The sequence below is a fragment of the Artemia franciscana genome, chromosome 6 (genome assembly GCF_032884065.1).
Source record: "Artemia franciscana chromosome 6, ASM3288406v1, whole genome shotgun sequence".
Classification (NCBI taxonomy): domain Eukaryota; kingdom Metazoa; phylum Arthropoda; class Branchiopoda; order Anostraca; family Artemiidae; genus Artemia; species Artemia franciscana.
Genome location: NC_088868.1, coordinates 11,074,003 through 11,091,437, shown reverse-complemented (window position 1 = coordinate 11,091,437; position 17,435 = coordinate 11,074,003). Strand labels below are relative to the sequence as shown.

The 17,435-nt window shown below is 32.9% G+C and overlaps 1 protein-coding gene across 1 annotated transcript in view; it reads left to right on the top strand.

The window, feature by feature from the left end:
• Positions 1-17,099, top strand: part of LOC136028041 (uncharacterized) — a 71,426-nt gene extending 54,327 nt beyond the window's left edge. The window contains exon 5 of the mRNA XM_065705631.1: positions 14,655-17,099. Within this exon, the coding sequence (XP_065561703.1) occupies positions 14,655-14,702 (48 nt within the window). The 3' untranslated portion in view covers positions 14,703-17,099. The remainder of the gene's footprint in view (positions 1-14,654) is intronic.
• Positions 17,100-17,435: the final 336 nt, after the last annotated feature.

Sequence of the window (17,435 nt, the reverse complement as noted above, 5' to 3'; positions counted from 1 at the left end):
TTTGACTAGGTTTAAAATGATCTCGATGACTTAAATGTGAATGACTATCCTTAGAAATTGAGACGACCGTTGGAAGTATGGCTGACCCAGATGAAATCACTTTCACTCAAGAAAACAATGTGTCTAAATTGCTTGCCTATCTGAAAGAGGCAATCAAATAGCATAGAGTCAGTGGCGGTAAAAGAAATGCTTCCATTGCCTGTGATAGGATCGGTGAACTTTATACTTTTCTAATAGAAGAGAATGCAACATTACTTCTTTTCGCACCGCTCAAACTAACGTACTTACAGCGTTAGCAGGAGTTTTACCAATAGATTTGAGAGCTAAAGAATTAACAATTATGCGCTATGCAAAAAAGGGTAGACCAGAATACTGGCCAGAATTTTCTACACCGGGTATCCCAATATCCAGCAGAACAAAATCACACAGTGTTTGCACAGATGAGATTATAAAAAAAATTTTGGATGTTCAATCCGATGATAGCTCACCTCCCTTTCCCTTAGATAGACGTAAACTGAAAATTGCTCTTTATGAAAATTGGTATCAAGGTTTCACTAATAGAGTGAGTTCATGGCCAATACATTTCTTTCCATCAAAAGACCATTTAATAGCTGCTTCTAAAATGAATATTACGCACCAGCTAACGCAAATTATAACAGGACATTGTCGGTTAAATTATTTCTTAAGTAAAATTGGAAAAGCTAGAAGCGGAGAGTGCATTTGTGGTGAAAGTGAAACTTGTAGCCACTTCCTGTTTACTTGTCCTGTTTATTTCTTACAGCGTTTTGGTATGGAACTAGAACTCCATTCTTTAGGAATTAATTTCCCATTTTGTCCTGGCTCAGTAATTTCTGATAAAGTATTAAGGAAATGCTTGAACAGATTTTTGTATTCGACTAGAAGACTGGTTTGATGTTAATATTTGATATTTATACCTGATTGTTGTCTTTGATTGTAGCATTTATTAGTTTCATTTATTCTATGGTTTTTTTTTTTTCTTCCTTTGTAGTGTTAGCTTGTAGATACTTAGCAGTGAAATACTTGTAAAAATTTAATCACTTAACAAAATCATCATCATCATCATCATGCAACATTACTGCGAAGAGATAATGACAGACTTTCTGAAATTTTAAGGCTAGAGAAAGAAAACCTACTTCTCAAGTCATATCCCCTTCCTTTTTCTTCACCCATTGCACCAAGATCGCATATCACTTCATATGCGAGCTCTGTTAAAGGTCCAGAGAAGCATTCGGTTATTCTTGAGCCCCTGATATGTAATGCGAGTCAAAACCATCGTGGAAAAAAAGTTGCGAAAGGTGAGGTAAGAAAAATTGTTTCTGACCTGGGGAAAAAGATCCAGGATAGTGGAAAAAGCTTTTCTGTTTTGAATGCTATGCCTGGAAGGAATGGGAAAATAATCCTTGAATTATCCTCACAAGAGGATGCAAAAAAAGCAGTTCAAGTATTTGAGGAGAAATCGGAACTGACCAGATATAACCCCAAGCAACCAATAAAGAAAAGACCAAGAATGATAGTTAGAAATCTTTCTTGTTCAAAAGATATTGAACAAGTAAGAACCTGTCTTTTAAATAGCAACGCAATTATAGCTGAATTGGAAAGTCGAGGAGAATTTTTCAAAGTAATTACGTTGCTTCGAAAAAGTGAAGACTCGTCCGACGTTGTACTAGAAGTTTCCCCGAAGATAAGGAATCAAATAAAAAATCAGAGGTGTCAAAACCGGTTTTATGATAAATGATTGTACTGATTATATATATTTGCAGAGATGTGGTAGGTGCTGCTTATATGGACATAAAAGTGCCGAATGTAAAGGAACTACTGTCTGTTCTTATTGTATGGGGAACCACGAGTACGGAACATGCGATTCAAATCGTCCATACTGCCATTCTTGTCACGTGAAGGGTTTGAAAGCGGATGGCCATACATCCTATGATATAAAAAAATGTCCCACTGCTCAAAAATTAAAAGAGATTTTGCAAAACCGCATAGATTATTCTTATGACTAACACTCCTTCGACAACCAGCCGTTTGAAGTTCTTGCAGATAAATCTACAACATTCATATGCAGCACTTTTAGAATTATATAATATCATGGATGAATTGGACCCCGATGTGGTACTCATCCAAGAACCATATGTCAATAAGCAGTCCAAAATTATTTCTGTGCCTGTTAATTATATATGCTACGATAAAATAGATTTAGAAAAAAAGTTTTTTAGTGCTGCTATATTAATTAAGAAAAATCTGAAATCTGATATTTGTGCCCATTTATCTTCAAATGAATGTGTTATTGTGACGATATATTTTAGAAGCAAGAAAGAAATAACTGTGTGTTCTGCCTATTGTCCTCCGTCAGGAGCCTCCCCCTGTGACAGTGTTTCATCAATTGACAAGTTGAAGAACCGTTCATCTTTAGTGATTGGTGCCGACGTCAATGCGTGCAGCCCCTTGTGGTCGGAAGTTAACAATGCCGATAAAAGGGGTAGAGATATGGAACAATTTTTAGTTCGTAATAATTTGGTCGTGATAAAAAATCCTTCTGTTGCTACGTATAGACGTACTGGTAGTACCAGTCCAGATATCACAGTGTTGGGATCTCGGCTGTTGTCAAAATTGTGTGATTGGAATGTGTTAGATTACCCCTCACTATCCGATCATAGTTATATCACGTTCTCACTCGATTTTGGAGAAGCTGAGTTTCAACATAATTCAGGCCCTGTTCGCTATAATTATAAAAAGACTGATTGGAATATTTTTAGCACAGTATTATTACAAGATATAGATGGTATTTACAGTTTACCCGTTTGTTCACGGGAAGATATAGATGTTATAGTTTCCAACCTGACAAATTTAATACAAAAATGCACTGAAAGTTCAACCCCCAGAAAGAGCTATTGTAAATTTTCTAATTATAAACGATGGTGGAATTATGACCTAACCCAACTCCGTAGAAATTTTCGTAGAGCAGATAGAGCTTACAAAAAATTTAGAAGTCCCGAATTAGAAACGAAATTGTTAGATGCAAAAAAACATTATGGAAATGCAATCAAAAAAGCTAAATTTGATGATTGGAAACGATTTTGTGCTGAACAGGCAGGTGTAGACCCTTGGAATACAATTCATAAAGTTTGTAGCTCAAAACCTCCCCCTGTATTACCTATTCATATACAAAAAAGTGACGGGTCTCAGACCTCTTCGTATGCTGAAGCTGGCGAAGAACTGTTAAAGAAGTGGTTTCCGAGTGATGATTTGCAAAGCGAGAGTTTCTATCATAAAAATATAAGAAATGAAGTGAAAGAAAAATTAGACTTCTGTGAAGGAGTTCCTGAACCTATTGCGCTAGATTCACTAGAGGATATAATAAAGTCTTTAAAACCATTAAAAGCTCCTGGCCCGGATGGAATTGTAAGTTTAGTCATACAGAAAAATTTTGGAGTATTATCTCCAACGCTGTTAAAAATCTATAATGCATGTTTGTCATTGAAGTATTTTCCAAGAGCGTGGAAGGAGGCGAATGTAATCGTTCTTTTAAAAAGAGGAAAATCAAATGATGGTATATCTTCATCGTATAGGCCTATTAGCCTTTTGTCACACCTTGGAAAAGTTTTAGAGAAAATAATATTGAATAGAGTTTTTGAGACAAACCTTGAGAGTGAATGGGTATCAAATGAACAGTTTGGATTTGTTAAAAATAGATCAACAATAGACGCTTTAGATAAACTGGTAGTAGAAAATGGATAGTTGAAAATGATCAAAAATCAAAGCGTTACACATTAAGTTTATTTTTTGATATTAAAGGTGCTTTTGATAACGCGTGGCACCCCGGAATTTTGTATAAATTGGTTGATAAAGGTTTCGATTTATCGTTGATTAAGATTATTGAAAGTTATTTGAGCGATAGGTGTGCTATGTATGGTAATAGTTCTGATTTTTTCAATACGTCTTTAGAAAAATCCTGTCCTCAAGGAGGTATTTTATCCCCTTTTCTTTGTTTAATTAATATAGATGACCTACTGCGTGTCAATTTCGGGAGACATTGTGCAGTACAGGCCTATGCTGATGACATTTGTGCTACAATTTCTGCAGATACTCCCCAGAAACTCATTCATATGGCAAATGGAGTATTTATGAGGTTTTGTGAATGGGCAGGCAATAATAAGCTTAAGTTTGATGAAAATAAAACAGAAATGCTGTTGTTCACAAGAAAACATAAAGTACCAGATATAACGCTAATGTTTATGAATACCCGTGTAGAAATTAAAGAAAGTCAGGTACCTCGGTGTTATTTTGGATCGAAAGCTGTCGTGGAGCGAACATGTCACTACCAGAGTTAATGCAGCTAAACAGTATTCCTTGCGACTTATGTCAGCAGCAAAAACCACATGGGGTTTAAAACCACTGGCTTTAAGAAATTTATATAAAGGTGTCATTGAAAGCACTATATTATACGCCGCGCCTGTATGGGTAGTAGGCGTGAAGAAAAAATTTATTCAAAATGCACTAAGATCCGTACAAAGAATGTCAATGATTGCCATTTCAAAAGGTTTCCGATCTGCGAAAACAGATACAGTGACAGCTATTGCCGGATGTCTTCCTCTCGATCAACGTGCAATTGAAGTATCTTCGAGCAGATATTTTAAAAAAGGTAGACCAAATTATTGGCCATTTCAAGAAAACTGGCATTCTGGCATTTATTTCAGGTCAAACATGCATAGTGTTTTTATAGATGAAGCATTATTATTATTTACGAGTTGTGAAAATATAACTGACCAATTTACTAACTTTGATAGGAAAAAATTACATGGTATAATTTAATCTCGATGGTTTCCAGCCTTCCAAATCGCAGCCAAACCGGGGACAAAACACTTTTTTAAAACAGTCAATGATTTTAAAGCAGCGGCAAAGACAACCCCATCTTTTAAGCTTACACAAGTTATTACATGTCATTCTAGATTAAATTCATTTTTATATAAAATCAAGAAAATCGATTCCCCTTTATGTGTCTGTGGTAAAGATGAAACTATGGATCATGTCATTTTTGATTGTCCCTTGTACATATGAGCTAGATTTTCATTACAAGTAAATTTAACTTTTTATAGAGTAAGCTTCCCATTTGATCTAAACTTGGTGTGGCATATGAAATATGTACGTCGTTTATTCATGAATTTTATTAATAAAATTGGTCGCCTAGACTTTTAGAACCATGGAATTTTGAACTCATTAATATGTTTCGTGTATTTTATATCTATGTGTGGTAAATGAATTATGTTGCTTTCATGTTTTTCTTTTTCTTTTTTTTTGTCCATAGTGCTTAGCTTTAGAATAGAAAGTGAAATACTTTTTGTAAGTCGAATCACTAAATAAATTCATTCATTCATGCCATTTAAAACTAATTTAGTAACATTAATCGTTTCATGTTAGTCTATTAAAAAGGCACGTATTTATAACTCTCCTTTTTTGGTAAGCAAGCTTTTTGTGTTAAGAATAAATCTGTCAAAGCATCTGGTATTTTGTTAAAATTATCAAAAAATCCTTTTTTGAACACGCGGAACTTCACTGCGTGATAAGGTTGTGGTCCAGACAACTTTTCATAGGAACGAAGTCATGTGTTGCGAAGAAGGACAACCAACCTGTTAATCAATCTGCTTTATGATTGCAGTAAAAGTTAAACATATTATTGAAACATCACATTTTTCTTGTTATACACATAAGTCCGTTCAGTAAATGTTATTCCTTCTATTTTCTGTTGCTTACTATCTACCCTACGTCTTTCGTAGGGTACGACTACATTATTTAATCATTACGGGTTAATAGGATAAATGTATAATATTTAATATACTTAACAAAAATTCAGTAAGCGAGCTAAATTCCACGGTAGTTTTACACCATCTGATCTGCGCAACAGCAAATAAGTAAGTTCACACCAAACATAACATTTTTTTGATTATTATTAATATATCATTTATTATTAATATAACATTTTATTATTATCTTTTATTATCTAATATATGTAACATCATAAAATTATGATAACATTGGGATAATATTTGTTGAGCGGACTTATGTGTGTAACAAGAAAAATCTGATATTTCAATAATATCTGTTACTTCATTGTACTCATGGAACCGAATGATTCATAAGTAAGTTGTCCTTCTCTGATATTAAACAATAGAAGTATATATATATATATATATATATATATATATATATATATATATATATATATATATATATATATATATATATATATATATATATATCTATATAAAAATAAGTTGTCTGTGGATCTGTGGATGGATCAGGTGACGTCACCTGAAAAAACTGGATCAGGTGACGTCAAAACTGAAAAAACTAAAAAAAGGCAAAAACTACAAAAAAAAACTAAAAACTAATAAAAAAAATAAAAAAGCTAAAAAACTAAAAAAACTAAAAAATGGCAAAAACTACAAAAAAAACTAAAAACTAATAAAAAATCTAAAAAACTAAAAAAACTAAAAAAAGGCAAAAACTACAAAAAAAACTAAAAACTAATAAAAAAAATAAAAAAGCTAAAAAACTAAAAAAACTAAAAAAACTAAAAAAAGGTAAAAAACTAAAAAAACTAAAAACTAAAAAAAAAAGGAAAAAACTGAAAAATAAGCTAAAATAAAGGTAAAAACCAATAAAAAACTAAAAAAAAAACTGAAAAAACTAAAAAAAGGCAAAAACTACAAAAAAACTAAAAACTAATAAAAAAAGTAAAAAAGCTAAAAAACTAAAAAAACTAAAAAAACTAAAAAAAGGTAAAAAACTAAAAAAAATAAAAAATAAAAAAAAACTAAAAAAAAGGAAAAAACTGAAAAATAAGCTAAAATAAAGGTAAAAACCAATAAAAAACTAAAAAGAAAAAAAGGAAAAAACTAAAAAAAATTTTCATCTAAAAAACTAAAAAAAACTAAAAAAGGTAAAAACTAAAAGAACTAAAAAAGAAAAAAATAAATGACGACACTCAAAGAGAAAGCGACCAGGACAAAAGGAATGTTCGATTAGCAATCAACAAAGCACCGGGACACAGGGAGTATAAATGACGACCAGGACATAAGTAAAAAAAAAAAAAACTATCTATATATATAAAAATAAGTTGTCTGTGGATCGTGGATCAGGTGACGTCACCTGAAAAAACTGGATCAGGTGACGTCAAAACTGAAAAAACTAAAAAAAGGCAAAAACTACAAAAAAAACTAAAAACTAATAAAAAAAATAAAAAAGCTAAAAAACTAAAAAAACTAAAAAAAGGCAAAAACTACAAAAAAAACTAAAAACTAATAAAAAAGCTAAAAAACTAAAAAAACTAAAAAAAAGGCAAAAACTACAAAAAAAAACTAAAAACTAATAAAAAAAATAAAAAAGCTAAAAAACTAAAAAAACTAAAAAAACTAAAAAAAAGGTAAAAAACTAAAAAAACTAAAAACTAAAAAAAACTAAAAAAAAGGAAAAAACTGAAAAATAAGCTAAAATAAAGGTAAAAACCAATAAAAAACTAAAAAAAAACTGAAAAAACTAAAAAAAGGCAAAAACTACAAAAAAACTAAAAACTAATAAAAAAAGTAAAAAAGCTAAAAAACTAAAAAAACTAAAAAAACTAAAAAAAGGTAAAAAACTAAAAAAAAAAAAAAAAAAAAACTAAAAAAAAGGAAAAAACTGAAAAATAAGCTAACATAAAGGTAAAAACCAATAAAAAACTAAAAAGGAAAAAAGGAAAAAACTAAAAAAAATTTTCATCTAAAAAACTAAAAAAAACTAAAAAAGGTAAAAACTAAAAGAACTAAAAAAGAAAAAAATAAATGACGACACTCAAAGAGAAAGCGACCAGGACAAAAGGAATGTTCGATTAGCAATCAACAAAGCACCGGGACACAGGGAGTATAAATGACGACCAGGACATAAGTAAAAAAAAAAATTAACAAAACTAAAAAGAAGGTAAAAACTACAAAAAAAACTAAAAAGAAAAAAAAACTAAAAACTAATAAAAAAACTAAAAAATCTAAATAAACTAAAAAAGAAAAAAAAAAGGAAAAAAATAAAGGAGAAAAACAAAACTAAAAAACGAATGTATATACAGACCGGTACACCGGGATACAAATGACGACCGGGACACAGGGAATATAAATGACGACCGGGACACAGGGACACAACTACAACGGGGACACCGGGGGAAACAGGGGGATATAAATGACGACCGGGACAAAAAAACTAAAAACTAATAAAAAAACTAAAAAATCTAAAAATCTAAATAAGCTAAAAAAGAAAAAAAAAGGAAAAAAATAAAGGAGAAAAACAAAACTAAAAAACGAATGTATATACAGACCGGGACACCGGGATACAAATGACGACCGGGACACAGGGAATATAAATGACGACCGGGACACAGGGACACAACTACAACGGGGACACCGGGGGAAACAGGGGGATGTAAATGACGACCGGGACACCGGGACAGGGAATGGTCGATTAGCAATCACCATCAACAAAGCTCAAGGGCAATCATTAGAATCATGAGGTATAGATCTGAATACAGATTGTTTTCCCATGGACCATTATATGTTGCATGTCCAGAGTCGGTAAACCTGACAATCTATTTATATGCAAAGACAATGGGACAGCAAAGAATGTTGTATATTCGCAAGTTTTACGTAGTTAAAACCATATATATATATATATATATATATATATATATATATATATATATACTAGCTGTTGGGGTGGCGCTTCGCGCCACCCCAACACCTAGTTGGTGGGGGCGCTTCGCGCCCCCCCCAAGCCCCCCCGCGCGCGTAAGTCGTTACGCGCCATATTAGTTACGCGCCATTGTAGTTGTGTCCCTATGTCCCACCTGTGAATATAGATAGATATATTATATATATGTTTTTAACTACGTAAAACTTGCGAATATACAACATTCTTTGCTGTCCCATTGTCTGTGCATATAAATAGATTGTCAGGTTTACCGACTCTTGAACATGCAACATATAATGGTCCATGGGAAAACAATCCGTATTCAGATCTATACCTCATGATTCTAATGATTACCCTTGAGCTTTGTTGATGGTGATTGCTAATCGAACATTCCCTGTCCCGGTGTCCCGGTCGTCATTTATATCCCCCTGTGCCCCCCGGCGTCCCCGTTGTAGTTGTGTCCCTGTGTCCCGGTCGTCATTTATATTTTTTACTTATGTCCTGGTCATTATGGCTTATGTATGGTCATTTATGTTCCCTGTGTCCCGGTCGTCATTTGTATCCCGGTGTCCCGGTCTGTATATACATTCGTTTTTTAGTTTTGTTTTTCTCCTTTATTTTTTTCCTTTTTTATTTTTTTTCTTTTTTAGTTTATTTAGATTTTTAGATTTTTTAGTTTTTTTATTAGTTTTTAGTTTTTTTTTTCTTTTTAGTTTTTTTGTAGTCTTTACCTTCTTTTTAGTTTTTTTAGTTTTTTTTTTACTTATGTCCTGGTCGTCATTTATACTCCCTGTGTCCCGGTGCTTTGTTGATTGCTAATCGAACATTCCTTTTGTCCCGGTCGCTTTCTCTTTGAGTGTCGTCATACCTGGTTGGTGGGGGCGCTTCGCGCCCCCCCAAGCCCCCCCGCGCGCGTAAGTCGTTACGCGCCATATTAGTTACGCGCCATTGTAGTTGTGTCCCTATGTCCCACCTGTGAATATAGATAGATATATTATATATATGTTTTTAACTACGTAAAACTTGCGAATATACAACATTCTTTGCTGTCCCATTGTCTGTGCATATAAATAGATTGTCAGGTTTACCGACTCTTGAACATGCAACATATAATGGTCCATGGGAAAACAATCCGTATTCAGATCTATACCTCATGATTCTAGTGATTGCCCTTGAGCTTTGTTGATGGTGATTGCTAATCGACTATTCCCTGTCCCGGTCGTCATTTATATCCCCCTATGCCCCCCGGCGTCCCCGTTGTAGTTGTGTCCCTGTGTCCCGGTCGTCATTTATGTTTTTTACTTATGTCCTGATCATTATGGCTTATGTATGGTCATTTATATTCCCTGTGTCCCGGTCGTCATTTGTATCCCGGTGTCCCCGTCTGTATATACATTCGTTTTTTAGTTTTGTTTTTCTCCTTTATTTTTTTCCTTTTTTCTTTTTTAGTTTATTTAGATTTTTAGATTTTTTAGTTTTTTATTAGTTTTTAGGTTTTTTTTTCTTTTTAGTTTTTTTGTAGTTTTTACCTTCTTTTTAGTTTTTTTAGTTTTTTTTTTTACTTATGTCCTGGTCGTCATTTGTCCCGGTCGTCATTTATGTTTTTTACTTATGTCCTGATCATTATGGCTTATGTATGGTCATTTATATTCCCTGTGTCCCGGTCGTCATTTGTATCCCGGTGTCCCCGTCTGTATATACATTCGTTTTTTAGTTTTGTTTTTCTCCTTTATTTTTTTCCTTTTTTCTTTTTTAGTTTATTTAGATTTTTAGATTTTTTAGTTTTTTATTAGTTTTTAGGTTTTTTTTTCTTTTTAGTTTTTTTGTAGTTTTTACCTTCTTTTTAGTTTTTTTAGTTTTTTTTTTTACTTATGTCCTGGTCGTCATTTATACTCCGTGTCCCGGTGCTTTGTTGATTGCTAATCGAACATTCCTTTTGTCCCGGTCGCTTTCTCTTTGAGTGTCGTCATTTATTTTTTTCTTTTTTAGTTCTTACCTTTTTTAGTTTTTTTTTAGTTTTTTATTGGTTTTTACCTTTTTTTTATAGCTTTTTTAGTTTTTTTTCGTTTTTTCTTTTTACTTTTTTTTTAGTTTTTATCTTTTTTATTTTTTTTTTATTTTTATTCTTGATTTTATTAGTTTTCTTTTTCTTTTCTATTTTCAGTTTTTTCCTTTTTTTTAGTTTTTTTTTTTAGTTTTTAGTTTTTTTTAGTTTTTTACCTTTTTTTAGTTTTTTTTAGTTTTTTTAGTTTTTTAGCCTTTTTATTTTTTTTATTAGTTTTTAGTTTTTTTGTAGTTTTTGCCTTTTTTTAGTTTTTTCAGTTTTTTTTTAGTTTTTAGTTTTTTGCCTTTTTAGCCTAAAATTTTATTAGTTTTCTTTTTCTCTTCTATTTTTCAGTTTTTTCCTTTTTTTTAGTTTTTTTTTTAGTTTTTAGTTTTTTTTAGTTTTTTACCTTTTTTTAGTTTTTTTAGTTTTTTAGCCTTTTTATTTTTTTTTATTAGTTTTTAGTTTTTTTGTAGTTTTTGCCTTTTTTTAGTTTTTTCCATGACGTCACCTGACACATCCATCCACACATCCATCCATCCATCCATCCACAGACAACTTATTTTTATATATATAGATATATATATATATATATATATATATATATATATATATATATATATATATATATATATATATATATATATATATATATATATATATATATATATATATATATATATATATATATTCACAGGTGGGACATAGGGACACAACTACAATGGCGCGTAACTACTATGGCGCGTAACGACTTACGCGCGCGGGGGGGCTTGGGGGGGGTGCGAAGCGCCCCCACCAACTAGGTGTTGGGGTGGCGCGAAGCGCCACCCCAACAGCTAGTATATATATATATATATAAATAAGTTGTCTGTGTGTGTGTGGGTCTGTCGGGTGACGTCATGTTTGTGTGTTGACTGACGTCATGTTTTCGACTGACAAAATTACAGACCGGGACATCGGGACACAAATGACTGACCGGTACATCGGGAATATAAATGACGACCGGGACACTCAAAGAGAAAGCAACCGGGACACAAGGAATGTTCGATTAGCAATCACCATCAACAAAGCACCGGGACACAAATGACGACCGGGACACAGGGAGTATTAATGACGACCAGGACATAAGTAAAAAAAAAAAACTAAAAAAAAGGTAAAAACTACAAAAAAACTAAAAAGAAAAAAAACTAAAAACTAATAAAAAACTTAAAAAGCTAAAAAAATAAAAAAAATAAAAAAGAAAAAAAAACTAAAAGGAAAAAAATAAAAAAAGGAAAAAAAAATGAAAAATAAAGGAGAAAAACAAAACTAAAAAAAAAACTAAAAAGAAAAAAGAAAAAAAAACTAAAAAAATAAAAAAAAGTAAAAACCAAAAAAAAAAATAAAAAGAAAAAAAGGGGAAAAATACAAAAATTTATCTCATCATATACCATTTCAAAAACGAATGTATAAACAGACCGGGACACCGGGATACAAATGACGACTGGTATACAGGGAATATAAATGACGACCGGGACACAGGGACACAACTACAACGGGGACGCCGGGGGGCACAGGGGGATATATAAATGACGACGGGGACACAAGGAATGTTCGATTAGTAATCAACAAAGCTCAAGGGCAATCATTAGAATCATGAGGTATAACTAAAAAACTAAAAAAAAGGTAAAAAACTAAAAACTAAGAAAAAGACCAATTCAAAAACGAATGTATATACAGACCGGGACACCGGGACACAAATGACGACCAGGACACAAGGAATATAAATGATTGCCCGGGACACTCAAAGAGAAATCACAGACTGGGACACAGGGAATATAAATTACGACCGGGGCACAGGGACACAACTACAACGGGGACGGCGGGGGGCACAGGGGGATGTATAAATGACCATCAACAAAGCTCAAGGGCAATCATTAGAATCATGAGGTATAGATCTGAATACGGATTGTTTTCCCATGGACCATTATATGTTGTATGTTCAAGAGTCGGTAAACCTGACAATCTATTTATACGCACAGACAATGGGACTGCAAAGAATGTTGTATATTCGCAAGTTTTACGTAGTTAAAAACATATATATATATATATATATATATATATATATATATATATATATATATATATATATATATATATATATATATATATATATATATATATATATATATTCACAGGTGGGACATAGGGACACAACTACAATGGCGCGTAACTAATATGGTGCGTAACGACTTACGCGCACGGGGGGGCTTCGGGGGGCGCGAAGCGCCCCCACCAACTAGGTGTTGGGGTGGTGTGAAGCGCCACCCCAACAGCTAGTATATATATAGATTTTCATTGTCGCGTGTCTTAACCACGGACAATTTGAGGAAATTTACTATCTTTTCATACTAAGGTCTTTTCTCGAATATATTTGATTTCTGATAACAATATCTAATAATGCAAACTTTTCGTTTTCTATATTAAGATTTTTAAATTGTTGTAATCTCTTGTTAAAATAAATACAAATATTTTGCAATTATCAGCCGCCTCACCTCGGCACTCGGCACGCAGAAAGCTTCTGTATATGGATTCTTATTGTCGCTTGTTTTCTAACCGCAGATAATTTGCTGTCTTTTCATACTGGGCATTTTCAAAGATATTTGTATAGTAAGTCAAGCCCGATTGCTAACAACGATATCTACTAAGCTTAAAACTTTTGATTTTCTTTTTTAAGGTTTTTATACTATTTATTATTTACCAAGTGATATATAGCGATCGCAATTTCCGTAGGTCTGTCGGTCTGTCTGTCTGTCCCGGTTTTGCTAGTTTGGGCACTTCCGGATAAGGTAGGACAATGAAATTTGGCGGGCGTATCAGGCACCAGAACAGATTAAATTAGAAACAGTCGTTTCCCCGATTCGACCATCTGGGGAGGAGTGGGGGGACGGTCGATTCGGAAAAATTAGAGAAAATGAGGTATTTTGAGCTTACGAACAGTTGATTAGGTCTTAATGAAATTTGATATTTAGAGGGATATCGTGTCTCAGAGCTTTTATTTTAAATCCCGACCGAATCCGGTGACATTGGGGGAAGTTGGAAGAGAAAACTTGAAATCTTGGAAAACGCTTAGAGTGGAGGGATCGGGATGAAACTTGGTGGGGAAAATAAGCACAAGTCCTAGATACATGATTGACATAACTGGAATGGATCAGTTCTCTTTGGGGGAATTGGGGGAAAATATGGATATTTTCTTTTTTTACGTTTGAATCAAATTTGGGCTTTATATTTGCACTTTAGGGAAGGGGTGAAAAAGTATAGTGGGTGTGCATGCCAAATATGTTAGGTACAATTATTCTGCGTATAATGAAGTAAGGATTGTTTTCTAACTTCAAACTTTCCAAATACTTTAGCCCAAAATAGGGCTTTATGTTTCCCGTCTATTGTGTCGCTCGTCGTTGCCTTGTTTCACGATAATCTTAAAGAAACTAACGAAGAAACCGGTTTGTCCTCGAGTTTTATACAGAGTAAACTTGAGTGAGTGGCGTGTAATACACAAATACCAGGTAGCACTGATGAGTCTTGTTTTTTTTTTTTTTTCTTTATCTTCTTAGTCGCCAGCGGGGAATAAGCCCGTCATAGGAAACTATTTAAGGGCTCATTTAAAAAGGAAGTATTTATCTATAAGAACCGTTAGAATGACGCACTTAAATTGTAATGATTGTCTACTCAAATTTAATTAGCTTCTTGATAGCCAACTTTTGAGCTGAAAAGGCTTTTCAGAATTCAAGCGTATTACTCCTTTGCTAGTTATGTTTATTGTGTCTTTATTTCGGACAGTCAGTCAAACATTCAGCCACAGAAATCATTCTAAAACTAACTTTTTTTTTGATTTTAGTATCATCATTGGGACATACATCAACATTACTGCCGACGAAGGGTTTAGCTTGAAACACCGAATTATTGCAATCATCTTGTCCTAAATGTGAAGTCAGGGATCATTCAGACTGTTATATTCGTTCAATATTTTATAGCATACAAATCGAATGAGTCTATGGGTGAGTTATTCGTGATATGGAGATCATCCTAGTCATGGAGACGGAAAATTCATTTCTGACCTTGTCCCTTTACTTTCCTGAACAATACTCCTGAATTTATATGATGCAAGTTTGACGCTCTGGAAGCTGTTTTATGTGACTCTTTACGCAACTCTGAGCGATTTTTCGCAGTCAGAACATTTGCTCAAATATATTGACCTTACTGTGATAATTTTACTTTGCTTACGTAATTTAAACGATAAGTCCGAGTTTTGATGTTTATATACATTAACTTGTGTAACATATGGACCAGCAACCCCCCCCCCTTTCGGAACCCAAAACCAAGTCTCTTATTTCGTTCACTTTAGAAAGTTTCAAACAAAAGTTTTACAAAAGCAAAACAAAGTTTTACTTTTGGCACAAATTTCACGGCAAGCAATTTTGCTTACAATTTCGCAATTACAGCAAGTTTTAAAACTTCCAATTTTGGTAGTCGAAAATAATACCTTTTTTTAATGATAGTTTTACAGCAAGCAATTTTGCTTACAATTTCGCACGCAATAAGTTTTATAGCTTCCAATTTTGGTAGTCGAAAACAATACCTTTTTTATGACAGTTTTACAACAGGCAATTTTGGTTACAATTTCGTAATTACAGCTACCAATTTTGATAGTCGAAAATGATACAAATGATACTTTTGTTGACAACCAAAACTGGATTTATGTCGTATAATCAAAATAAAAGTTGTGTTACAATATTTCTGAGGTCAATCTACCCAGTGCTTAATTTAGAAATCCGGGTTGATGCAGGATATATAAGATGAACCAAAAGTTAGAAGAGGCAGAGAGAGCTATTGTGATTAGTCTTAGATGTACATCATATTGTTATCTTTCATTGAAGTCATTTTACCTGAAGTTGTATATGAAGTAAGAAAATAAAATTATTGTCAATAATTGTGTTTGTCTACAAGTCAAGGTATAGATACAGTTCCTATTGTCTACTGGTTCGTTCCCAAGGGAATCTGCCCATCTCGGCAGACATGAACATCGTGATAATGATTTCATCTCCACGGTTATAGGGACTTGCCAATAGAACCCCCCTAATCTATGTTTATGTGACAAAGGAAACAACTGTACAAACACCTTTGATCACAACTAGCACAAATGTTGTGAGCCCAAAAATAATAAATTTCCAAGGAATAAATTTGTCTTATACGATACCAAACATGAACAACGAAGAATCAAAAATATCAATTTGGCCCAAAATAGAGAAAATTAAGGGTACTATGCAGCTAGCAAAAATAAAAGAGGCATTAGACCTACAAATACCGTTGTTCACGACATAAGACCAAAGACTAAAGTACGTAGAAAGTCAATATGGATTATTCTCGCCAAATTCCTGGTACAATATAATAATAACCATATTTTTGGTATTTCTTATATCTCTAACAATAAGAGCGTTACTCACAGTAAATTATGGAAAGCTCTTGAGACGAAAAACGATAAAAAACGATGCGATTGATGGTCAGGAAATGCATCAACTAAATCCTACAGGCTGCACCAAATGTTACGGGGGGGGATTTCTTATAAAGTTTTTTCTGATTACTTATAGTTTACTGATTTGCTTATAATGTCTACTAGATTTCTTATATAGTTTAAGTTGTTTGTGGTATGGAAGCCTTATAGTTGAGAAACATAGATTAGGGGGGTTCTATTGGCAAGTCCCTATAACCGTGGAGATGAAATCATTATCACGATGTTCATGTCTGCCGAGATGGGCAGATTCCCTTGGGAACGAACCAGTAGACAATAGGAACTGTATCTATACCTTGACTTGTAGACAAACACAATTATTGACAATAATTTTATTTTCTTACTTCATATAAAACTTCAGGTAAAATGACTTCAATGAAAGATAACAATATGATGTACATCAAAGACTAATCACAATAGCTCTCTCTGCCTACTTCTAACTTTTGGTTCATCTTATATATCCTGCATCAACCCGGATTTCTAAATTAAGCACTGGGTAGATTGACCTCCGAAATATTGTAACACAACTTTTATTTTGATTATACGACATAAATCCAGTTTTGGTTGTCAACAAAAGTATCATTTTGTATCATTTTCGACTATCAAAATTGGTAGCTGTAATTACGAAATTGTAACCAAAATTGTCTGTTGTAAAACTGTCATAAAAAAGGTATTGTTTTCGACTACCAAAATTGGAAGCTATAAAACTTATTGCGTGCGAAATTGTAAGCAAAATTGCTTGCTGTAAAACTATCATTAAAAAAGGTATTATTTTCGACTACCAAAATTGGAAGTTTTAAAACTTGCTGTAATTGCGAAATTGTAAGCAAAATTGCTTGCCGTGAAATTTGTGCCAAAAGTAAAACTTTGTTTTGCTTTTGTAAAACTTTTGTTTGAAACTTTCTAAAGTGAACGAAATAAGAGACTTGGTTTTGGGTTCCAAAAGGGGGGGGGGGTTGCTGGTCCATATGTTATGTTGTGTTCCTGAACTAAATATTCCTAACGCATGGCAATAGAAAGGCTATGACGCTAGAAATAGACGTTACTTTTCTACAAAGTCTTTCGTTAGGAGTATAAAGAATTAGAAATATACAAAAAAAAAAAAAAAAA